The sequence below is a fragment of the Pyxicephalus adspersus genome, chromosome 6 (assembly GCF_032062135.1).
Source record: "Pyxicephalus adspersus chromosome 6, UCB_Pads_2.0, whole genome shotgun sequence".
Taxonomy (NCBI): Eukaryota; Metazoa; Chordata; class Amphibia; order Anura; family Pyxicephalidae; genus Pyxicephalus; species Pyxicephalus adspersus.
In genome coordinates, this window is record NC_092863.1 from 20,155,894 (window position 1) to 20,182,278 (window position 26,385).

General features: G+C 37.8%; 2 protein-coding genes across 3 annotated transcripts in view; one reads left to right on the forward strand and one right to left on the reverse strand.

Moving 5' to 3' along the window:
* Positions 1–4,435: 4,435 nt before the first annotated feature.
* PNMT (phenylethanolamine N-methyltransferase) lies at positions 4,436–11,128 on the forward strand. The gene is made up of 3 exons (XM_072413738.1): positions 4,436–4,589; positions 9,616–9,823; positions 10,569–11,128. Exons 1-3 carry the CDS (start codon positions 4,436–4,438, stop codon positions 11,005–11,007), a joined length of 801 nt encoding a protein of 266 aa, XP_072269839.1. The 3' UTR covers positions 11,008–11,128.
* A 4,769-nt stretch (positions 11,129–15,897) lies between these two features.
* Positions 15,898–26,385, reverse strand: part of PGAP3 (post-GPI attachment to proteins phospholipase 3) — a 12,254-nt gene continuing 1,766 nt past the window's right edge. The window contains exons 2-8 of one of the 2 annotated variants that reach the window (XM_072414896.1): positions 22,107–22,204; positions 21,620–21,772; positions 21,486–21,548; positions 21,320–21,381; positions 20,527–20,663; positions 20,224–20,428; positions 15,898–18,964 (exon numbers count right to left, since the gene is read on the reverse strand). In XM_072414896.1, coding sequence (XP_072270997.1) covers positions 18,904–18,964; positions 20,224–20,428; positions 20,527–20,663; positions 21,320–21,381; positions 21,486–21,548; positions 21,620–21,772; positions 22,107–22,204 — 779 coding nt within the window. In that variant the 3' untranslated portion in view covers positions 15,898–18,903. Of the gene's footprint in view, positions 18,965–20,223; positions 20,429–20,526; positions 20,664–21,117; positions 21,174–21,319; positions 21,382–21,485; positions 21,549–21,619; positions 21,773–22,106; positions 22,205–26,385 lie in introns of those variants that run through there. The other variant, XM_072414897.1, reaches the window with a different exon arrangement.

Genomic DNA, 26,385 nt, shown 5'->3' on the forward strand with positions numbered 1-26,385 from the left:
AAAAATTCAAATAGGTGCCATGCCTGTTAACAAACTCTCATAAAAAATAAAAAAAAGCAGAAAGGAAAAGCAGGGCTTTAAAGGCAGTTAAACATAATTTTTACTTACAAGTTGTTGCTCCTATATAGATGGTAAAAAAACATCAAATCCCAATATATTGAATTAAAGCAACAAACTACCAAAGCACCAAAATATGCTTAAACAATGGGATTTTTTAGGGACATATTTAAAAAAATGTTTTATTAAAATTATAAAAACATAAAACAATCTGGAACATTTTATTTAACCTTTATTGGTAATAAAATTATTAAGGATGGTAATGTGTCTAGATAAAAGATATATATTTCAATTAGCTGCAGTGACAAGATTTAGTATGAGAAAAAAAAATATGTATGGCAATGAAATAACCAATAAAACTAACATGTCCATCTGTTGGAGGGGCAGAGGGAGGAAAAAACAGGGGGAAGGGGAGATTCCCCTTTAGGGATAAGGAAGTATGCTAGAGAAGTGATGAACCAGTGAACAGGCTAATGTGGATGGAAGGCACATATGAAAAATGACGGAAATTAGGTAAGTGAACAAAAAGAATTTTTCGATTGTAGAGAAAAAAATTTTTGGTTAAAATTTTTTTGCTGAAAGGTAAGATACTAAATAAAGTATAAGATGAGATCAAGAAGTTTTCATTGAATAATGTTAGCTTGCTCAGAGGATTGTGAGGGTTGAGGCATAGAAACAGTCTCTGGCATGACAAACTGGGCTATTCAAGTTGCCCACCTTCAATAGGTGAGGCAGCGGCATTAGATGGGCAAAGAACGTTTGTGCAAGAGGGGAGAAAAGATTGACAGGGTAAATACTACCCTTTCACCCCTACCCTCATAAAAGGGTAGACAACCCTTTTATATAAAGAAAAAATATTGTTCTTATTTTGTTAACTGCAAAAAAAACCGTGAAGCGACTATCCTTTCTGTCTTGAATGCTGCGGCGAGCAAGACTGAATAGGAGCACAGAGCCCGGGATACCTATGTCACACATCACTGAAGGTTCTGGAGGGAAAATAGATGCCGAACTCAAGAACGTGTGTGTGAGATCGGTTGACGTAGCAAGAAGGAAGATGTAGGCTGAAGATGGTGGCTACCGGGTTGAAGGGGATTTCTAGGACGGTGCAGGACCTGATCAAGGACTTCTCCAGCGCGATTGAGGGATCTGCTGAATTAAAGGTAAGTGTTCTTTTTTTCCCACTTTAATGTCCCTATTGATGCAACATTGCTACAAGTTCAGAGAAAAATCTGCGTAAATTTTTGACATACCATTAGGATTGAAAGACATCAAGTTAATATGGACACAAATGATTACAATGGCAACATTTTACAAATTATATAGAAACACCAAATTTTGCATCATATATGTGGATGTCAGACCGTTAAATTGCTCTTCTTTTAATGTTTTCAGTCATGTACCTGCTACGTGTCAGATAAACAGACCTGGCATATCAGAAAAAGCCAGATGCATGTAAAATGTTCCAACTCTAGGCAGAAATCAAAAGTTACTGCAAATCATTACGACATCATAAATATATTTTTAAAACTAAACAGTGCAAATACTTGATTTTGATTTAGTATCAACTTCTTGTAGCCTCTGCACACCAGGGACTGAGTGTAAGAGGAAGAAGAAGCACAAGAAGTGAATAAGGCTGGGTATACACGAGCAATGGTTTTGGACCTATATTGGACAAGAAACTGGCGTGTGTACAGCACTCGTTGTCCATCGTTCGAACGACCGTCCTGGTAGGTCAACGGATGACGGACAACGATTGATCGTAATGGAAGTGAAGGGGAAGAGAGCGCAGCGGGGTGCCGCTCGGTCGTTCTCCTCCTTCCCTCTTGTATGTACAGCACTCATTCATGTATCGTGCAGTCATTAGTCCTTGGAAAGAACCATGAAAGATCCTTTCCAACGACTATTATTGCACATGTGTACAAAGCCTAAGTTTGTGTGAAGCATGGTTCATTAGAATTTATATGGTGCTGACAAATTACGTAGCACTTTACAAATTACATAGTCATATCACTAACTGTCCTTCAAAGGGGTTGACAATCTAATGCCCCTACCATAGTCATATCAATATTGTAGTCCAAGGACAATTTTTGAGGATTAACCTAACTGCATGTTTTTTGGGATGTGGGAGGAAACGGGAGTACCCGGAGAAAACCCACGCAGACACAGGGAGAACATACAAACTCCTTGCAGATAGTGTTCTGGTTGAGATACAAACCTGTGACCTAATACTGCAAAGGTGAGAATGTTAACCACTAAGCCAACCGTCCCAACCACTGATGATGGGAAGAGAAACAGAAGTGATAGAGACATAAGAGTATTGCTTTGTTGTTTTGTCTTATGCTATCCAATCACAGGCCAGGAACTGGTCCTTGGATAATCCAGGCTTAGACGAAATATATTGAATTTTGCTGGACATTAGACTAAGGACATTTAGTGACAAAAAAAACTAATGTAGGAGGTGGTCTCTGGATGTAAGATGAATATTTCAACAAGAGATGGTTTTGCTAGTTTTCTTTTTTTTTTTCTTGTTACCATTGCTGGAGCTCTGCTTTAAAGGGACTTTATATTTTGCGCATTCAGGACATGTTTCTGTGCTGAGTGAACAGTTCACAGGTAAAAGGTCTCAATGAAGCCAGGAACCAGGTAAGTATACATGATCCTAGACAAATAGTCTGCAGGACAGATCCTTGGTGCCAGTTGTACTGATTAGGAGATATGGTTAAAACATATATACAGTGCTGTGAGTCATGAGTAAAAAGTCTTAGACTCTTTAGGTACATTCTAAATTGAAAAGTCAACAAAACGATGCACTTTGTAATTCTAAACAATTTTTTAATAAAACATCAAGACATTCAATATGATATTGCCTATTAACAATATGTTTTCTGATTGGACACTCCTAGCTCCTAAAGCCCAACTTATCGTAACTCTCCCATTGTACTGTACACCTGTAAGAGCACTGAGAATTACCTGGTATTTCTAGGTATGGGGAATATGTGACCTTTGCTTCTTTCTCATGAGATGAAGTGCTTAGCTCTGAGTGGTCAATTGCCAGGCATTAATACTTTTCTGTAGGGTGGGTGACACAAAATGGACTCAGAAATGTAACAGAAGACACTTTTATATAAGCTATCCAAGCTTTTATGCCTTAGCACAAACAGAAGGGTTAAGGACTAGAAACTCAGTTGTTGGTCTTTATAACTGAACGCAGTAAAAATTAATATATCAGAAAATATTATAATGAAATGTATGTGGTGCTCATGTTCAGAAATCCCAACCAGACATAATATGTATATCAATAAATCACTTACATTCATTCAAATTTAAAGCACTGCTAGAAAGGAAGGACACTTCTCCCCCAGTGTTTGTGACATCTCAGTGTAAATGTCCTTTGCTGACTTTCCCTAGAGAAACAAAAACTTCATGACGGCCTGTAACTCCAACGACGTGAAACTTGCTCGTGCCTCTGCCATCACAGCTTCTCACTAAAAAAAAAATAGTTTTAAGAATCACAAAGACCTGATATTTGCACAGTTACATACTAAGATATTAGGCTGTCATATGCCCCCACACTCATTTTTCTATTTCATCTGGAAGGGGGCAAAGCCAGTAACTTCTCAGCACCCCTCGTATAATAAGCCCAATTTTAGCCTTTCTCCTTAAGTGCAATCTAGCCATTCCCCCTATTTACCAAAGAATAGCTTCTTTAAGGGTACCCAAGGTCTTTCAAAATCTTAGCAACCTCTTAGCACCTAACCCTTGCAAATATTACCTAATTATTAGGCCAATTACTTTACAGAGGTCAGAATATTATCCCAAAAAATTGACAGTTTTCAAAAGCAAATCAGTCATCAGCCATGGGAGCTTGAGGGATATTTGTTTGTTCACAATCTGCAAACAAAATAAAAGTTCACTAGGCAGATTGCATATTTGTTTGGCAAACAAATAAAAGGTTTGCAGTTATTGAACATCTATAATGGGGACAGTTTATTTAACCGAGCATGCAAGAAAAAAGCAGAACAAATTTCTACATATAAATACATATAAAAGGATATCAGTCAGTGATTCAGATGCAGTAATTTCTAAATAAAGCAAGCGGTTTAAATGTATGTCTCACAGCTCAGGGGCGGCTGGTATCTGGAAGATAAAGTAAATTACATTTCTAGATACCCTTGTCCTGATCAGTAACCCTGTGGGCAAAACACAGTGGATCAATATGGGAGATGCTATCACACCAGCTAAGGGTAAGGGTGGAAGCAGCTGTCACGATGACTGATGGGAAATGGAACGGTAATGCAGAGTAATGATAGGCTGGGAGTGGTACTTCCAGCTTATAAAAGTAAGAGGAGATAAGATATTCAGAATCTTCTCTTCCAAAATGAACAGTGTCCAGGCTGTCGCTAAATCCTACCAATTATTCAACCCCAAAGCATACCTGCAAAATAACTATGTGCCACCTCGGGCAGACTTCTCGTCCGAACAGAGTGTGATGTGTTGGAAACTGCGTTGCCTTCATGAGGCTTGTGCCAAGGGTGAGCTTATGACATCATGTTTGTATGTTTATTTGTCAGACATTCACACAAATATCTTTAAAAGGTGGTAAGCCTTGATTTGCCACCTTTAGGCCTTTACTTAGTCTAGATCCGGCCACAAGATATTGTCCAATGTAGAAAAACCTCCGTGACGATTGAGAGAGAATCTTGTTGTTTCAAGATTCCATGGTAAAAAGTAAATGCTTCTCATAACTGGCAGCCTTAATTACTTTACGACATTTTGGTAAGTCTCTTTATGATTGTCCAAATTTAAAAAGTCCATCGTTCCCATTAGGACATTTTTGAATTTCGCAAGGTACAGACTAAAATATTTTTACAAATAGGGACACATTAGCAACTAAGGTAGATGTCAATTTTTGCTTCTTTTTTACACCTGGCAGCAATCTGAGACAGAATTGAAAATGTAATAAATAATTGAAGTATCTTAAAGCTGTTTTTTTATTCAAATATTCAGAGGCAACAGATGATGAATGTAGAAATGTGCAGTTCTTTTTAGGATGTTTGTCTCCTTTCAGAAAAAGCATACCAGGGCAATAGATTTTATAGGAAGTGGGGTAATATTAGATACTGGGGTCCACTAAGTTTAATGGAATACCCTATTTACTGTGAAATATCTTCAATAAACATTTTTTGTTTTATAATAATAAAAATAACGTTGGTTCTGTAGGTGCCAGTGACATGTATAAAAAAATAATTCTGTGCCCATATTATGAATGTTCATCTGAATACCAATTCATAACTTTAGAGATTTAAATGTACTTATATACTATATAACTGCTGTGTATTCTGAAAGCAGCACTTGTTGCCTGCTTTTAATTGAATAAACAATAAAAATTGGCAAACATGCCTTTTAAGTGGCATGTTTAAAGTGCATTTGAGCACATTGACATTATTTGTTAGTGTCTCGTAATCAAACTAATATGTTTTTGTTTTATTATTATTATTATTATTATATTATTAGCAAATGACAGACATACAAGCAATGACACGTTATAGTCAATGTAATTGTAAATTAAATTGTTTGTAGGGTGATATTTTATAATGTATACTTTTCGTTATAAATATGTTATAGTTATTTTTATTGGCTGTGTGTTGTTGCTGTGTTATCAATAGTCAAACCCTTAAGGTTACTTAACAAAGTGAATTATCAGTGTACAAGGGAATTGTTTCTTATTTTAGTGAATAGTAATAACAATTTGCTGACTAGCTATTCAATCATATGCAAGCGAAAAAATGGTGTTTGTTTTTATATCTTGCACATGGTTTTGTTTGAATTTTCGCCATGTTTACTTAATTAGGTGAATAATGCAGAGTGATAATCCACTTTGCTAAGTAAGAAGCTAATTTATGAAAAAGTAAAAAAACAGTAAATCAATGTAACCTTTTTATCTATTTTTACCCACATCAGAAAGTATCACTCCCTTCATGCTACATAACATTATTATATTATTATATAATAATATATTATGTACATTTTACTATTATTAATAAAACAAATTATGCAGCGCTTTACAAAGTCCATTGGCATGTCTCTAGCTGTGACTCAAAGGGGCTCACAATCTAATATCAGTATAGTAGTCATATATCATTAACAGGGTCTAAACCCACATACACACATGCAATTATAGTTGTTGGAAAGGATCTTTCATGATCCTTTCCAACGACTAAGCACTCCACTATGCATGAACACTTCTGTACATACAACATCGTTCTGCTCTTTGCAGAGGGGAAAGCGATGGAGCGGCACCCCGCTGTGCCCTCTCTCCCTTCCCTTTCATTGCGATCGTTTGTCGTTCATCGTCCTTGGATCCCCCAGGACGGCAATGAACGATGGGCGCTGTACACACGCCAGATTCTCGTCCGATATCGGCCCTAAGCCGATTATCGGGCGAGTACCATTGGAAGTGTGTATGTAGCTTAAGGCTTGAGAAGAAGCCAATTACCTAATGTTTTGTGATGTGGGAGGAAGCCAGAATGCTTGAGAAACCCCAAACGAATATGTGGAGAACATGCAAACTCGATGCAAAAGTGCTAGCCTTTGAGCCAACTGTGTTGCCTAAGATCAATAGCTTTGGGGTTTGTGCTTGAAGTGACTTTGGCAATAGAGATATATGGAGAAATATGGAGGCTGCCCACTGGCTTTATTAATAAAATGCAATTTACCTTAACAAAAGTCTTGCAAAAACTATCTTCTTGTTTATGTAATCTTTAGACAAAAAATGTTATTTTTTATTCTTATCAATACCAGCATTTTTATTGTTATTACACAGTATTTATTTGGCACCGACATATTACATAGTGCTTTCAAAGTCCGTAGCCATGTCGCTAACTGTCCGTTAAAGGGGCTCACAGTCTAATGTCCCTTCCATAGACATATCCTTTTTTTTAATACAGTCCGAGATCAATTTTTGGGAGGAAGCAAATTAACCTAACTGCATGTTTTTGGGATGGCAGGAAACTGGAGTACCCAGAGAAAACCCACGCAAACACTGGGAGAACCTGCAAACTCCATGTAGATTGTGTTCTGGCCGAGATTCAAACCTGGGACCCATTGCAGCAAAGGCCAGGGTGTTACCCATCGTGCCATCGTGCTGCCCTTCTTTAAATAAAAACATTACATTTTATTCTATAATTTGTTCAGTTTTAAAATTACATTGATAATAATTATGTTTCTGGTACAAGGCAAAGCCAAAATGATTTACAGATAAATAAAAAGTATCTTTTTTTCCATTTTTAACATTTTTTAAATGCTTCACTGAAAATATTAACGTACAAAATGGAATAAAAAGGAAAAAAAATATACTTATGGTAAAAAGTATGTGAAGCTGGTGGAATGTATCAATCAAATGCTTGTCCAACTCAAAAAAAATCCTAATGCTATGAAAGAAATTTGTACTTTTCACAGTCCCCTACACAGATTATTTTAAACAATAGATTGTACTCATCGCTTTAACAGTAAACAAGGCAATCACATAGCTCATAGATTCAAGAGCATTTGTCTTGAAGGTAACCTACTGTTTATTGTCAATTCCCTGGCTAATATTAAAGGATAGTTGTAGATTTAAGTACATTAGCTTTTAATATATCTAGAAACACCAAGGAACTTTGCAAATGTCTACATTGCTAGAAGCTGTAAACATTCATTTTCACCTGTCATTGCTGTAATTTAATTAGTGGAGACAAACTGCCGGAAACAGGCTGAATCTACATATATTCACCCTATCTCAACCTTTTAAGGTTAGTGCTACAAATGTCTACTTTACAGGTGTGGCCAGAATGCATTGCCATTGCCCTTAGAGCAATGCAAGGCCAGGATTTGCACACAATTTTAGTATTTCTCTAACAGACAGCGGTAAATTTAGTAGGATGCAGTTTACAGAGTCATAAAATGAACATGTTGTTATGAAAATACCGGTATATATTTGGTTCTTGAGGAATGGAGTTGAATACTGTTGACACAGAACATAAAAGGTATCAAGGATCCTTCAATATGTGTATTCTGCCTTACACAATTGCCAATATGGAACCATGTATAATATCAGTGAGGCATGGATTAGCTAACTTTGTGTGCATGGTCTGTCTACTTGTAGTTTGCCATCTCCAGCCCCCACATTATATTATCATTATTTATTGCTCCTGACATTGAATTGAGCACTTATCTTACTCGTCTGTAGTAACAGTCCAGCTGCCTAAACAAGCTTCTAGATCAGGGGTGTCAAACTCTGGCCCAAGGGCCAAATTTGGCCCCCTAGGCCCTTTTTTTGGCGCCCAATAATTCCGAAAATGAACTACATCTGGCCTGCCCACCCGCGTTACCACCTCAGATCATCATTTTTGAAATACATACAATACATAAACATTATTCCTGTACACCCATCATATGACACAAAGCCTAAGCAATGACACAAAGCCTAGGCAATGATCACATGGTGCCTGACTACCAGGGGCATAGTGTTTGTTTCAACCCATTAGAGACTGCATAGTGTAATATGTAGTGTCAGATGTGAGAGGATGAACAACACACAGGCTGCATTGATAGATAGAAATCAGTCTTTTCCACCCTAAAGTGTCTGCAGAGGTCTTTGTTTTGGTTGGTTATGGATGAAGTAGTAAACTGCCTCAATTTTTTCAATAAATTTCAAGTTTTGGCTTGGTCTAAGTTTTTATTTTGTGTATTTGAGTTTGACACCCCTGTTCTAGATGCTCTGCTACCCTACAACAATAACCTTCAACAAATTTGCTTTATTCATTCACTATTGTATCCAATACTGTTGTTTCTAGTTACCGTTAGCTTCTATAAGCCCCGATAAAGTTGCTTGGTATACCTGAGAGATAAAAATGTGCAATCTACTATTAACTTCAGTTTGGTATATAAGTATATAATCAATGTAATAATAAGTCATAATTTCAATATGTTTCAAATTGTATGTTGTAGCTTTGCATTATTGGGTAATAAAGTAACTGATCATATGCTACTTATCAGTCATGCTGGATTAGGATATCAAAACAAGGAATCACTTGGTGATTCTAGTTGCTTCAGGGAAGATAAGTATCAGTCGTCAATCAGAGTCAACACTTAAACAACCCAAACAAAATAGTGTTTTAACCATCATTGGCATTGTTATCAAATCTGAATATCTAATGATTTTTTACTTGCTTTGCTTGATTAGATATTATGACATAAACTTTAAATATTCACCCATATAGGATAAGAATAGATATCTGTAGAGCTATATTGCTATAAACAGAATGCAGTATATCACCTGTAGCAATAGGCAACATAACTTCACAAAATGATCGACAGATAATATATTTACATTGAATTTATTATATCTGTAAATAAAATTTTGTCTGAAATACAACACTTTGATTTCATATCTATCCTCAAAAAATAGTCTTAGTTGAAACAAATAATTTAAATTAGGTAAAAACTCATTGTCATATAAAAATAAAATACAAACTTTTATTTACAGTATTCTGACAATAACTTTGTATTTGTATCCAGGTGAAATAAAAGGTCACACTGTCCTTGACATTGGTTCGGGTCCTACGATATACCAGTTACTGAGCGTTTTTGAGAACTTTGATGAGGTTATTATGACCGACTTTCTTGAGGTGAATCGGGAAGAACTGAGAAAGTGGCTTAAAAATGAACCTGATACCTTTGACTGGAGCCCATACTTTAAACATGTCTGTAAACTGGAGGGAAAAGGGTAAGTAGATTGTATGTCAATACTAGATAGATAGATAGATAGATAGATAGATAGATAGATAGATAGATAGATAGATAGATAGATAGATAGATAGATAGATAGATAGATAGATAGATAAGATAGATAAGATAGATAGATAGATAGATAGATAGATAGACCCTGATTTACTAAAGTTCCCCAAGGCTGGAGAGGATACACTTTCATCAGTGAAGCTGGGTAATCCAGCAAACCTGGAATGGATTTCCTAAAAGTCATTAGCTATTTATTAGCAAATGTTTTCAATCCTGGACCAGATCTATCCCAAGTTTCCTGGATCACCCAGCTTTACTGATGAAAGTGTATTCTCTCCAGCCTTGGAGAACTTTAATAAATCAGGGCCATAGAGTCAGTCATTAGTAAATAAAAGAGAATCTAATATACTTAGCGTTTTCAGTCTGAACAGAATCTTGGTGGACTGTCATACCTATGCCATGACTGAAGGGTTATTACAAATATATTTTCATAGTGGTATTCTCCCTATACAAACAGGAAAATCTCTAACATATATTAAAAACATAAAAGTGCAAAGACTAACTCCTGCAGATGTGTATAACAGGGGCATTCGGTGACGTGTAACAAGTAGTCATTTAAAGCTTAGCTGAGTTTTTCTAAAATAAAACAATAAAAAAAAAAAGAAAAAAAAAGGGGGTTTGTTGTTATCAACATGATCATAAACGTACATTTCTCTATACTTTTTCCTCCACAGAGAGTCATGGCAAAACAAAGAAAAACATTTTCGGGAGCGAGTAACACGAGTGATACCTTCGGACATCCATCAGCCTTGCCCTCTGGGAAAGGAATTTGCCAGTGGTTCAGTAGACTGCCTGGTATCTTCTTTTTGCCTTGAGGCATGCAGTCCTGACCTTGAAGCTTTTCAGAAAGCCCTCGAAAACATAGTTGGGTTGCTAAACCCACTGGGTCATTTTTTGTGGATTGGAGCTTTGGAAGAGTCCTATTACTTAGCAGGGGAAGCAAAGTTGACTGTAGTGCCCGTCACAGAAGAGATGGTGAAAGCAGCATTGGGAAAAGCCAAGTGTGTTATTAGAGAATTTCGCACCTACTCAATGACTCCTGCTATGAAAGTTGGAGTAGATGATGTGAGTGGAATTTTCTTTGTCTGGGCTCAGAAACGAGATAACAAATAAAATCTATTCTATGTGCCCAATAAACACCTCAAAAGAAATCTTAATGTATGTATTCTATCTCTTACACCACTTTATTATCTTTAAGCAAACTGTATCTAATAAATGTTAACGCAAAAAAAAACAGATGTTTTTGGTGTTTACTATTGAAGAAAGCTGACCATCATTGGCATTATTATCAAATCAGAATTTCCAATGATTTTTTACTTGCTTTGCTTGGTTAGATAATATTACATAAACTTTAAATATTCACCCCTTTAGGACAAGTACAGTTATCTGTATTTCGGGCACACAAATGCCTTCACATAGCTACTATGTGTTGGCTGTGACACTTCAAAACATGTTAGTAAATGCCCCTGGTCTTCATTCACTCTCACATAAGCACGACTTATACTGGTTATTCTACATACAGGTAGATATCAAGGTGGTGTTCAGAATGTGATAAGCAGGAAGAAGTTGTTTTCTTTTATGACCAGGTATTTGCTAGTTTGAAAGTTTTTAGTATTTGTGAGAATGTCACAAAGAAGCCTACTTTTTCAATGGAGTTTACCACAATGCACATATGGCGATCAAGTGTCGTGGGCCACTAAAACACAAACACATTGCTGTGCCAAAATGAATAGCACCAAATGTACAATACACAGAGTAATATCAGATTAAGGAAGCAATGACAATAGACAATATACTCCCAGGTAATCTTTCAAAACTGATAATACAGGTTTCATTGGTTTAGGAAGGATGAACTGGGTACATTGAAGTGCTGTATTCCAAATGAAAAAGAAATTAACAAATTAACAGAAACACAGAACAAATTTGGATGTTGATAACTTTAGACAACTTTGAATTTCAAGAAAACGGCTGTCACTTTGATAGAATTCCAAAGTGATGGAAGTGGTGGGTATTTCAGTGTCTAGCTTCCCTTCTCCTCTCAGCCTAGAAATGTGCATCTCTTCCTCTTTCCTCTGGGAATACACAACAGAAGCCAAAGGACGGACTGGCCTCCACAAGCTGCAGTCAGTCTGCTGGGTGAAGGTTATGTCACCTGAGGGAGAAGGAAGAGGGCAGAAAGCCCAGAATCTCCAGGCGCAGCCTCTGTACAGATACACCAGCTAAGGTCGAAAGAGGAGCAGGGACAGAAGGACCAGTGGTGGTGTTTACAGTAGCAGAAATGCTGGGTTGCAAGAAGGTGCAGATTTTAGGCTGTTTTGGTTTAGTGTCAGGTCTGCAGGAGGAGTTCGGTACCTCATTTTCTGATTTGAGAAGATGGCTGCCCTAATCCTGCACATGTCAACTTATATGCAGTAGTGCAGCACAACAGATCTGCATAGTGAGAAGGGGACCTTTAAACATACCTTCCACTAAAGTAATGGTTAGTCCCTCTTACCAAATCACCTACACATAGTGTAAAAAATGCACATGAAACAGGTACGTTGCACATATACTTATATAGCATATTTTCTGGCGTATAAGGCGACTGGGCGTATAAGACGACCCCCAACTGATTGGTTAGAGTGGTCTGCCAATTAATTGGCAGACCACTCTAACCAATCAGTTGGGGGTCGTGATATACGCCCAGTATTGTACTGTTCCTTCTGCCTGTCAGATCTCGCTATTGTGCGAGAACTGAGAGGCAGAAGGAACAGTACAGTACTAGTTCTAAGGAATGAATGGGCGCGTTCCTTCTTAATGAATGGGCGTGTTCTAGTGGAGAGCCAATCCAGGCTCTCTACTGGACAGCCAATCCAGGCTCACGTCCTCCTGTGCAGGCTCGCGTTCTCCTGTGCAGCTTGCACAGAAGGACTCGCGGGGACTCAACCGCGCCGGACGTGAAGCAAGCTGCAGGTAAGTACCCGGCTTATAAGACAACCCCCGACTTAGGAACAGATTTTTCGGGGTTAAAAAGTCATCTTATACGCCGGAAAATACGGTATATTACCCTTGACTTCTGATTGCAACTCCTTGGCAACTGGGGGAGGAGAATGCTAAGGAGGTAAAATCTCACAAGAGGCTGTTGCAATGAATTTGAAAATTTTGCCTGCTCTACTTTCCAAAGAAACAAGCCCAGAATGCCCGTGACATCATATCCAGTGATACAAAAGATAGCGGTAGGAAAAGTGTAACTGAAACTTTTTCATTTACAGGTATGTTTTGTTAACTATATATTTTAAGTCATGTAAGAAGCGGAAGTTCTAGGGTAAGGTCTGCTTTAATATTTCATTATCCATGTGTTGTATGGCCTATGGGGGCTTAGGGTGAAAAAGTGAAAGTATTTGTGGGAATAGTGCCAGGAAGGGTTAAAGAATAGCACAAAACATGCACGTGATGTTTATTTAAAAGTTAATACTTTATATGTACAATGGTCCAAAACGGCAAAAGATCCTGCACCAAGACCCAGTTTACTCCAACGAGTTTACCTTTTCATATGCTCTTACTGGGAAAAGTTAGAGAGAAAGCTGGCATTTGTTATTTTTCTCAGAAATTCTATATCTCTAGCGAACAGTTACACATCTGTTCTCAACCAGCCTGTTACATGTTTTGAGCAAACATCCTTGTTTTACTATACTGCCAAAAACTGAACTAATGAATTTTATATTTTATATATTATCAGCTGCTTACTTTCTCATGACCTGTTAGGGCATCAAAATACCACAACATTCTTCTTATCGGGTCACTCCAACCCAAACAGGTGTGGGAAGGAGGACACAAGATGTTCACAAGGGCACAGGCTAGAATGTTTGCACAGGAAATCTACAGTATATCTATTCAGGATTCCATGTGTTTTTTTTTTTTATTTAGTTTACAAAAATATTAAATCTTAGCTATTTATTGGTAGTACCAGAAAGGTTTGTTATGCTTGCTACAGGGGCCTCCCAAAATGGTAGACCATATCTGCTTTCTTTAGGTGTAAAACAGCCTCCAGCTTGTTACCTCTCAGTTGCTCTATTTTATGTTACAGGTCATAGCAATTGTTTTAAAGCAGTTTAGAGTTTAGGAAGTTGTTAGAATCACTACGGCTATATTGATTTATCCTCCCTCCAATTTATACTCAAAGTTTTAGCAGCAATAGGGATGAGCGAAAATTTCCTTGAAGTTTCGATGGGTTTGCAAAATTTCAGTAAAATTTTGCAAAACCATTGGAAGTCACAATAGGAGGATTATCACGTCTGTATTCATAAATACAGCCGCAAGCCCTCATTCTGACCTGTAGTGCCGGGGATCGCTCACTGACAGGAGGATTCCCACGGCTGTATATATAAATGCAGCCGCGATAATCCTCCTCTCAGTGAGAGATCCCCGGGAACTTCAGGTGAGATCCCCGGGTCCCAAATATTCTGTCACGCCGGACAAATTTACAAAGGCTGTTCTCGCCTACGTTTGGTAAGCGAGAACGTCCCAATTTGCTGCGAGACCGAATGTAAAAAACTTGCTTGCTCATCCCTAAGCACCAAGTCTGCCACAATGTTTACCTGTGTTTTGCATTTATTAATGCCATGCAGCAGAACCCTTAAGGCATCGATGGAGCTAGGAGACCAAGCTGTCTCCTGGTATATTTTTAAAGTTTGTTTTTTTCCTGCACATACAGAGAATGCAGGACCTGAACCAAGAATATAGGGACAGTCAAATAGTATTGTTAAAATTATTTCCCGATTTTCTCCCTTAAACATCTCTTCTCAAGGGAGAGTAGAATCAGCCCTCATAGCTAAACTCCCCCATTCCTTTTATTAGTTTAGTTGCTATTCTCTGCACCCTCTCCAATCCATTTGTGAACTGGTGCCCAAAACTGGACTGCATATTCGGTATGTGGTATGAACAATGCTTTGTACAGTGGTAATATTGCTTATGAATTTGTTTCAAACAAGAAGTGGGTTGTACTAATACACAAGTTTTATCTTGCATAAAGCATCTTGAATCGAGGAAGTTCTTCAAGGACATGCAATACCACACAAAGAAACATCTGCCCTGTAGTGGATATGCTTTGGCAGTTAATGTTTATATGCATAAGGGTCCCAAGTACCAAATTGCACTTAGTGGTACATATAATCATGCATTTTATCAGAATGAACAAAATGTGAAGCCAGCCTAATGGCAATCCATCCACCCTACTTCCTAAAATGCTAGGTATCTAGCTATATAGAGACACTGACCCACAAGCATGTACATCAGGAGAATCAGATCTCAGATCCTCATATGAAAATCATGTGTACCGAAGTTCCCGTATTTATCAACATTAATAATACACACCTCCCTAGCAGTATGAATACTAAGTATTTTTAAATGTAAAAGCAGTACAGTACATAAAAATACTTAGTATTTTAAATTTCCCACCTCCCAGCCACACATTTGCAAGCAGATGCTGGGCATCGCTGTAGGATGCCGCTGGAATGTGGGAACCAGGTAGGACTTTTAACCTCCTTGGCAATTCCAGCCCGAGTGTGGCTCTGGGTTATCACTTTTGGTATGGAAAATTCACCCTGAGCCACACTCAGGATTACAGCCAGGGAGGTTAATAGGAAAACCAGGAACTAGTACTTTCTGAAGGATATTATTATTACACAGCATTTATATAGCACCAACATAATATGCAGCGCTTTACAAAGTCTATAGTCATGTCACTAGCTGCCCATCTAAGGGACTCACAATCTAATGTCCCTATCATAGTCATTTGTCTTTTATTACAGTCTAAGGTTAATTTGGTGGGGAAGCCAATTACCCTGACTGCATGTTTTTTGGGAGGAAACCGAAGTACTCAAAGGAAACCCACGCAGGCACAGGGAGAACCTGCAAACTCTATGCAGATAGTATCCTGGACAAGATTCAAACCTGGGACCCAGAGTGCTGTCAAGAAAATGACAACTTCCTGTCTACAAGTTTTAAAGAGAGAATACAACTCAAGGCACTTAAAAATGACTTTATTGAGTAAACAAGATGACACAGTGACAGCAGGATGCACCTTAAATAATCTGAGGATTTTGTAAAGTATTCTTCAAGCTTAATACACAGGTTTGGAAATAAAAACAAAATTCCCCAGTGAAACCAGACTTTCATAATAATTTGTTCATTAGGTAATTGCAACTGTGTTCACAGTCTCCTAAAAGTTTGGCCTATAAAAACATTTTTTGAAAAAAAAAAAAAAAATAGTCTTTAGACAAATAGTAAGCAATTAGCATTCATATATTACAGAGCAGCATGAAAAATGATTGACAGACAGCAAGGCACAACATGCATACCTCCCTACACCAAAGCATTAACTGAGAACCTGAAAATATTCAGAACACAAGGTTTAAAAACAATGCATGGCAACTGAGCACAACTCCCGTAAAATTTCTATTGGCACATCTGCCATTGCCAGGGGGGCCACGAAAAAAAAAAAAATATATAAAGGCGTCACATATATTTCATGTGGATTGAGGCCCTCAGTTTATTAAATAATACATTTAGTGCAATTCATTTTGATTTCTAATACATGGATTAAAATCTAACCAATCCATGAGATGTGCAAAGAGCAGAGTATATACATAGACACACAATGGAATGTACTGTGTGTAGTAAATTACCAAGATAAACATGAAAGTGGTGCTCAAACCAGTCCAAAAAAGTCCACCTAATGGCCAGCAACTTGCTATGCAAGGATTGCTTATTTTATTTTATGTTCCTAAATGTTTCATGTTTGCCAATACAAGGATTTTATTATTTCTCAGAGTGGCGTTATCAATACCTATTTTACCACTCTGTGCAAAGGTATTTTACATGCATTATAACATATTGAGTGCTTGTCTGGCAATGCTCCTGAAAACACATTGAGGTCACAGACATTCCCTCAAACATTAGCTTGTGAGAATCTTCCAGCTCCATGCGTTTCAATAGCAGTAATTGATTTCCACCAGGAAATGAGGGAATGTCAGAATCCCTGTTTTATAATTAAAACCCATAATAATTTTAATAAAAAAAAGGCATCAATGTTATTTTTTTTTAGATGAATAAAAGTCTTGAATCATTCTCAAAAGCTACCTTCCAATTAGCCTAGAGAACATGTACATCTTTTACACTGATTCCCAGACAGTGACTTAAAGTGAAAGTAAACTAAAAACAAAAAAATGACACTTACCTTTAATCCTGCAGATCCCTCAATGGTGCTGGTCCTTCTTGAGATACCGTCCCATGTTGTCCTGGGATTCCCTTTGTAACGATGCGAGAACGAGTGACATAGCCGCTGCGAAGGGGGGGGAGGAAGAGAGCCGATCCTTCTACACATGCGTGAGATTGGCATCTTTTTTCTCTTAATGGAAAGGACACCCCTTCTGTGCATGCCTGAAATCAGGACATACGCAGAACGAGCAGCCAGAGCCTCCTGAGGCTCTGCCGTGGCGATCAAGACTTAAAGGCGCAGTGCTGCTTTTTTTTTTTTATTTAGAAGGGTTGTCCCCCCTTCTATGTAAAGTAAACAAGTGGAGTTTAGGTACACTTTAAAGTGTAAAAGCCAGGCATTTAGCAAGGGCAGCACCTGTATTCTTAATAATGGGTTACTTTGGATCCCCCCCCCCTTTAACCAATAATGTCAATAATATGTACCACATAGCATGGCTTTGAAAAGGATAAAATAGGAAGCTACGAGAGGCTGCTTGATCACTCATATGTGTGGTGGTAGTAGCAAACTGCCATTTGATATCCTTTACTTAAAAAGTTTTCAGGGTTTCTCTGCATTAAATAATAACAAGTGTATTTTTACACATTTAAATGTATGTATGGAGTCTATGTTTTCAGAATTAGGGCTTTTTATTCCTCAGGATTCAAAAGTGCCACTATTCTATTTTTAAAAGAAAATATAAATATATATATTTATTTATTATCATTAAAAATTAAAGCAATAAGGCAGCTTGGAAGATGAATTCAGTTGCAGATCCTCCCACTTTGTTGGTGGCAGTTCTCAACCTGGCAGCTCTCTGTTTTGATCACTTCTGGGATTGCACCTGCCAAATTCTAGGTCCAGAATGTAAAGCGATCAAAGAGACCTGCCACATAAAATGTACTATGACACAAATTTGTCAGCTCTTTGCGATAGTGAACAAAAAGTCCTTTGCGGCCGAGTAAAATGAAAGTTTATGGATACTTATACCTGTCTTCAATAGAGCAGCTGTAAACATGTAAAATATAGTCACTCCACAACAGGATATAAATCATATGTAAGGTATTGGAGCCTTTTGAATAACAAAGCAAGGAATATTCTGGATAAGTTTGAAAACTGCATACTATACCTTCTAAGCAAATAATAAATAGGCTACCTGCTGCAACTCATCCAGCCCTTCATATGAGCATAAAAAACAAAGGATGGAACCTATTTTTTCCATAATGCATTTTGTTGCAAACAAAATGAAAACATCCCAATGCCAGATTGCAAGCTAAAGTAGCCTTCTAGTCTAAGCTATCTAACTTCTGAATTTACCTTTTTTTGCCCACCACATAATGGGGTTGGACTATATATTACAGATCTTTAACTATAGTGTACAAATAGAAAAACTTGTATAAACTTTGAAAGCATTTGGCAATGTGGGAGCATTGGTTTTAAAACGCAAACCACTTGAGATAACACATACATAAAATAAAATGGCCCATTCGCGGTCTAATGAGGACTGGTTTGAGACATGCCACAACAGTGTATAATAAATACTTCAACAATAGTCACAAAGAAAGTACAGAAAGTAAGGATATGGATCCATTGTGCATTGGGTATCAAATACAGGAAGGTATCCTGCACATGGTCACCAACAAGGTGTAAGGCACTTTAGAGACCCCAATACCAAAAGAAGGAATTAAGATTTATAAAAGCCTCCTGTACATCAACTTCAGAGAGAAGAGTAAACCAGTGCAAATTCCAGGCCCAGGCATGAGTTTTTCTTCTGGCTAGTCCACTTTTAATACAGAGTTCACCTTAAGCAGGTACAGGCTGTCATCTTTTAGGAAGCTATATAAAAAAAGTAAAAAATAAATTATTAACATTAACAAGAAAAATCAATATTTGATTTTAAAATGGTCACATTAGAATACATTAATGGTACTTAAAAAAAAAAAAAAAACTTTTGTGAATATTTGCAGAAACTGATGGGCCTTTAATCCTTAATAATTGTAAACTGGCACTATACCAAATTGTTATTTTTCTATTACACAGTATTTATTTAGCCCATAGTCCATAGTCATGTCACTAATTGTCCCTCAATGGAGCTCACAATGTAATGTCCCTACCATAGTCATATGTCTTTAATACAGTCTAAGGTCAATTTTGGGGGGGAGCCAACCCTAACTGCACGTTTTTGGAATGTGTGAGGAAACCAGAGTACCCAGAGGAACCTGTAACCAGATTACAAGGAGAACCTGCAAACTCCATGCAGATAGTGTCCTGCCCGAGGTTCAAACCCGTGACGCAGTGCTGCAAAGGCCAGAGTCCTAACAGAGTGCCCAAGAACAATAGTATCATTTTACAATTTTCAAAAGTGGAGATAAGGTTAACAAGCTTTAATTTGAATTTTACATTGTTGACAGGTATTGCTGCAATAAAGCAATGGATATTAGCAGGCAAGGCTGCCTGGGGGTACTAAAGGAGATAAAGGGAGTGTTTACCTGCTGTGGACAAACGCCTCTGCTTTCAGTTAATTTAAAGGGATTATAAACATGAAGTTGTGACTGCATATGGTGAACTGTTGCCGAGTAATATTACTAGCTGGCAAGCATGACCTACTAGAGATGTTTATTTTCTAATACCAAGGATATACATAAAAAACCTGGAAGCAAATATCTTTCTTTGGCTAAAGATGGAAATAGACTTATTAAATAACAAAGATATGCCTGTTTCCTAAAGTAAAAGTGCACCTAAAAAAGAACACCTCAGTAAAACCTATAGGACAATTGTTCTTTTCCCCGGTCTGCAACATCTCATGGTGATATATAAGGGTCTGAGCAGATTATTTATCTAGGTCTTAAGATAATAAAATATAGTAAAAATAGCTGTAATTAGGATTATCATTAATATAATTACTAATAAACAACCCCATTCATAACATTAAACTATTGAATGAATCATCTACACTACTAACAACAGTTTTGTTCCTCTCCTAGACACATTGAGCAAATGAAGGTGGGGTTTGAAATTTGAAGTGGAATCTTGCTTGCACAAATTGTAAATGACACCTTAAAAGGTTGCTGCACTGATGGAGAATTGTTACTTACCTATAGAAGAGAACATTCAATGGGATGGTGCTAAAGTGCCAAAGGGCATGGGCATCAAGCACCCACAAGAAAGGAGGGAAATCGAGCAGTTCTAGCAAAGCTAGGCTCTGTAGCAAGACCACCACCAGAACACACTTCCATAAGTATGGCTGGTGCGAGCGTCTCTTCAAACACCATGCTAGCCACCACACTAGATTAACCATACCTGTTAGAGGAGAAAGGAAACATGGTCACAGCATGGCCAGGGGTGTAGGAACACTTTGAATAACTAGAGAAGAAGTCAATGTAACAAAGCGGACTTACCAAAGCTAGCATTTGCTAGCATATTGTAGCTGTAGTCAAAGCGTCCCAGGGTAAGGTAAGACACATGGCATGCAAAGAGTACTACTAACACAGCACCAAAAGCAGTGGCAAAAGAAGGATATCTAAGACCCAAAGTCCTAAATTGTAAAAAAATAAATCAAAGGGTCAGAAATGCATATTATGTTGGCAATTTATACATAAGGAACAATGAAAAACAAATAATAAAGAGAGGAAGGTGTGAGGGGAGACCATCAGTAACAACTGGGTTGAAAAGCATAAAGGGGACTAAAGTAAAGGCAGAAGCGAGGGGAAGGTGCAGGCAACACTGGAGGTGATGGAAATACTTGGAAAGGGGTAGAAGGGGAAACTGACAATACTGTGAGAAAGCTGACATTACTGTGGACCCAGGAAGAACCCTGGCATGACTGGAAGCCAGGGGACAGCAACAGCAGGAAAGGGAAGAGAGCCTGTAACATATATGACAGAGCAAGGAGCCAGCCATAGGCAGAAAAATGTAAAGTTGGGTGCACCTGCTGCATGAAAATTAGAGTGATATTGTCTGCATTAAGAAAGGCTGCGAAAGACACTCACAATAGGGGAGGTAAAGATGGGTGTCTACAGTAAGGGAGGCAACAGACAGCTCCTGACTGGGTAAAAGTGAGAAATTATTTGCAATATTAAAAAGGAAATGAGACTACACTTCTGAACATAGATAAGGATTTCATTATTTTTCCCCTCCTTACAGTACACTCCTTTAAAAAAATAAATAAACTCTCCCCTCCCGTACACTCACCTCATACAGCACAGGTAGATAGAGTGCAGAATGACTGCCGAGGCACAGAAGTAGTCCATTTTCTGCAGGGACAGACAATGAATGTGGCAGGATGCAGACTGACAGAACACTGTACACATGCAATGCACACTTAGGTGCAAGCAATCCCTGTTCTTCAACTCATTACCTCAGTAATTGCTGTGTCTCTAGTGTGGAAAATTGTAGACCAGAACCAAGCGTTTATGGAGACCTGAAGAATACAATCATGATTACTTTAAACAGACGAGATCAAACACGTAATTACAAACAAGCTTCACATACCATGGCAAAGGTGAGGCAGGTGTGGTACATAGGGCAGGATGCAGGAACAGAGGCGCGGTAACGCCGTAACATCACTAGGTTGGCAAAGCCATTAAGAAAAGAGGCCAAGGCAGACGCTGGCTCCTGGAAAAACAGGAATCGGAAAAATGGCCACTGTCGTAGGTCAAGTAGATGAGGCATACGGGGAAAAAAAGTAGAAAGAAAAAGAAGAGAAAATAAATTTAGCTTTAGTATTTATTTCTGTAAACTCTATACAATTTTAGCTCTACAAATTAAAACATATTATGTACATTATTTCTGAAATGTAAAATAACTTTCTTTTGCATAAAATTTAATAGGCATCCTAACATTTCAGCTTCCATATTATATGTTCAATAAGTATGTAAATGAACATCATGCTGTAAATCCTAAAAGATAAAAAAATTAAATGGAGGTTAAGCAAAATAAAAAAAAGCATAGAGGGTGAACAACTAGTTTTAGAACTTACCTTGCCATGAAATTGGGGGACAGCATATCCTTCTTTAATATAAAGGTAAACCGTGTGCCACATACACTGGTAACGACAGTCATCCAAACATACCCATCCTGGTGTGGAGAAAAAAAAAAAAAAAAAACAATGTTCCATGGGATCTATCTCAACTTGTTATCACTTATATGTCTCAACTTCAGACATTTCACAAACCAATGCAGGATATATCGGCTATTGCAACACAATATTTGCAAGAAAAGCAATTCTTTGAACCTTGGAACCTTCTACGGCAGTCATTTATATCTTTTTGATAACACAGCTCAACAACAAAAATATGTTTTTCACTTGCCAAGGATTTTTCAACATATTTAGTGTATTTTAGGTCTGCTAAATCCAGAAATGACATCAGTTTCATTGAATTGGCTCTAGTTCTTGTGATATAGGAATCAGAATGGACGATTTTACCAACAACAAGTGTTAACACAGCATATTATTATTAATCTATATTTACACCGATGTTTTGCATTTTATATATTAAATGTAGCAATATTTTCATGAAATTTTCATTTGCCATTTCTTTTTTTTTTACAGAAATATGAGTTTTTCCAAGAAGAAGTTGTTTAAATGACCCTAATGTATTTTGCTACATTTGTGGTGAATATTCTCAGCAAAAACAGAGAAGAAACATTACAGAATTTGTGAAACAAGCATATCTTGCATATTTTGGTATTAAACTGGGGGACCAAGATAAGTATTTGGCCCCCCATATGGTATGCAAAATTTATGTGGCGTGTCTATGTCAGTGGAAAATGGTAAACTGAACAGTTTGAAAATTGGTGCACCTATGGTATGGCGAGAGCCCAAAAATCATCATAATGATTGTTATTTTTGTGCAGTGAATGTAAATGGTTTTATTACAAGAAAAACAAGTGGGAGTACCCCGATTTGGAATAAGCAAGACGACCTGTGCCGCATGGTGCTGATGTTCCCATACCAGTGTTCAGTACACTCCCGGATATTCCTGTATTTGACATGGAGGATATGCAGGGTTTGGAGTGTAATCCAGGAGTTAGCAGTGGAAGAGAATATGAAGGAAGTGTTTCATCAAACCAGCAGTTCTTCTAGGATGAGCTCAATGATTTAATATGTGACCTAGCATCTGAACTTTTAGGATCCAGAATACCCAGCAGAAGACTGGCCGCTTTTCATAGACAGTTCCACTTGAAGTTTGAAATCCGTTTTACTCCATAATGCAGTGTTCTCCCCAGCCCCCTTTAAGTCGGGCACACCACCCGGCACTTTTCAGAAACCACCCGGCTGTTTTTGGGTAGTTACTGATGAGTTGGGTTACAATACAGGGGCTGCCACCCGCCTAAAATTTCTTCCCAGACAGCTTAAAATAATTTCTGGGCTGAGCTCTGTAATGGCACCTGCTATGCATTAATTCCAATTGGTCACTCAACAAAACTTAAAGAAGAGCTTTGCTATCATGAATACCAATGGTCCATATGTGTTGATTTAAAAATGGTGAACTTCCTACTTGGACAGCAAGGTGGATACACAAAGTACCCATGTTTCATCTGCTTGTGGGATAGTAGAGCAAAGCAAGATCACTGGAAACAAGTGATATGGCCTCTAAGGGAAAACATGAAAAAAGTTGCAGCAAACATCATTAAACGAGCCAATGGTTGACAAAGAAAAAAAAAAAATCATTCTCCCTCCACTACACATATAGTTGGGATTAATAAAGCAATTTGTTAGAGCTCTGAACAAGGATGATGATTGCTTCAAATACATTTGGAGATTCTTCCCTGGGTTGAGTACTGAATAATTTAAAGCAGGAATCTTTGATGGACCCCAGATTCGGAAACTGATAAATGATTCAAATTTCACAAGTTACAAGACTGATACTGAAGCTTCTGCCTGGCACAGTTATGTTATGATTGTCAAGAACTTCTTGGGTAACCATAAAGCACAAAATTATGAAGAACTAGTACAAAATCTGCTCTTAAACTTTAAAAATTTGGGTGCTACTGTGACCATAAAGGTACACTATTTCCATAGCCATTTGCAAACATTTCCAGAAAAGCTTGGCGATTTCAGTGAGGAACAAGGGGAGAAGTTCCATCAAGATATAAAGGTGATGGAAGAAAGGTATCAGGGCAGATGGGATAGACACATGATGGCAGACTACTGCTGGAGCCTTCAACGTGATTGTCCTGATCATGAGCATAAAAGGAAATCATACAGAGTTTTTCAATGACTTCTTTGTGATTAGTTCTGTAAATATACTGAATATAGAATATATTGACATTAAGAATTTTAAAAATGTAATTTTGTATATGTAGGCATATCTAGTTTAATTTTGCTTAGTTTTAATGTTTCATTAGTTTTGTTTGAGGGTAATATTGAGGTCATTATTTCAAAAACTAGAGCCAATCTAGCAAAACCAATGTCATACATGGAATCAGTGCATCAAACATAACCTAAAATGACTTTAATCTGGCAGGAAAATGTTTGTTGACCAGCAAAAATTTAAATAAAAGGATTGTGTACCCCCTTATGTAAGGTAAAAATTTTGATTTAGGTCTGCTTTAGGTATGAAAGCCCTATTATAAGAGGGACATTGACAATGCTGCTTACCTTTAATTTTAAAAAGGCTCATTGCCTGGCTGGCTTTCCTAGGTTTTATTATAACCAGGGTCATGATTTTGGAACAATTATAGAGACAAGGAAAGAATCTTTTTTTAAAATGCATGGTTGTTTTGGATCTGTGGCCAAGAGATAATAAAGCCAACAACTGAGTAGCTAAAGGTTTCAAAATAAAGCAAACAATTTTACCCTACAGCTGATGTCAGAAGTTTACATATACTTTCTTTTCCAAGCACGCAGATGTAATTTGTCGCCTGAACGGAGTCTGCTATAGGCCCCCAGTGCTAAGGAAGAAATAGGGAATCAACAACTAGCACAGATAGAAAAAGCAGCAAAAACTGGAAAGGTTCAATCATGGGAGGTTTCAACCACCCGGACATTGATGTAATGACACTACAGGAACAGCAAAAGGGAGGAAATTTGTAAATTTAAAACAAGATAATTTTATGGTACAGTTTATAGAAGCCCCAACTAGAAATGATACTCTGCTGGACCAATTCCTTTCTAACCACGCAGAGCTTATAACAAATGTGTATATAAAAGAGAATCTGGGTAGCAGTGACCATAATATGATTTAATTTAATGTAAGCTCTAAACAGGAAGATAAAAACATTTCATTTTTAAGAGAGCAGGGTGGCTCTCTGTGACTTAGACTGGAAGGCAACATTGTCCTCAAAGAATATTTAAAAAAAAAATACATTTAAAAAAAATAAATTTAATAATAAACTTTGACATGATTTTGTGTTTCAAAGCCTATTATATTATTCTGCTTTTAGACATAAAATCCAGTGTATTACATTCAATACAGTTATTTTGTATTGAATGCAATGCAAAATAATTTGAAATTCCTGCCACACCCCTAGCGGCGGCTGTATGTGCCGGCATTACCGGGAACTCTAAGGGAACGTCAGCCGACTCACCGGGGGACACAATGAGAAAGAGGACGCGGCCAGAGGATGGCAGGGCACGGGAGGATGCCGATGGGACCAGGTATGTGTTTGTTTTTTACCTTTTTAACTACCCCGAGTGTGACTAGGGGTTAACACTTTCAGCTTGTTTTTTTTTTTACCGAGTCACACTCGGGGTTACCGCTGGGAAGGGTAATTCTCAATCGCCTAGGTTATCAAAAACAGATAGTAGCGCAGAGCCTCCCGGGATACCTACATCATGCATCCTGGGAGACTCTCACTGATCTTTCATCAATAAGTAAAAAATTGACTATCTCATGCATGCGCAGTGCGAAATCGGTTGTCGTATGAAGAAGAAGACGGAAGAGAAGAGGATAAAATGTCGACGCCTGGGGTCGCCCTTTGTTCCGGGCAGAAGACAGATACCTAGACGATGCGGAATCCGATGGAAGAAACCTCCTGACAGATAGACTGATTTGCGGGATTGAAGGCGTGTGATTTTTTTTTTGCTTTGGGTTTACTTCCGCTTTAACCATGCCATAATGTGAGGTACATGCTTACACATTATAGCGGGGCTCCGAGTGTCCAAAACTAACTAAGGATATGATGACAACCTGGGATGCATTACTGAAAAAAACAAGACTACTGCCCAGCTGGAAACAAGATAAACAAAGGGGAGTGTGTATTGGATTTCCCCCTAGACTCTTACTGTATATTTGTAATGAAAAATAAAAAGC

What these genes read in the sequence shown, in the direction of transcription:
- PNMT (XM_072413738.1), top strand. Translation starts at nt 4,436, where the DNA reads ATGAACAGTGTCCAGGCTGTCGCTAAATCCTACCAATTATTCAACCCC. An exon ending in TCATGAGGCTTGTGCCAAGG is followed by an intron (nt 4,590 to 9,615) that starts GTGAGCTTATGA and finishes ATTTGTATCCAG; the next exon opens with GTGAAATAAAAGGTCACACT. An exon ending in TGTAAACTGGAGGGAAAAGG is followed by an intron (nt 9,824 to 10,568) that starts GTAAGTAGATTG and finishes TTTCCTCCACAG; the next exon opens with AGAGTCATGGCAAAACAAAG.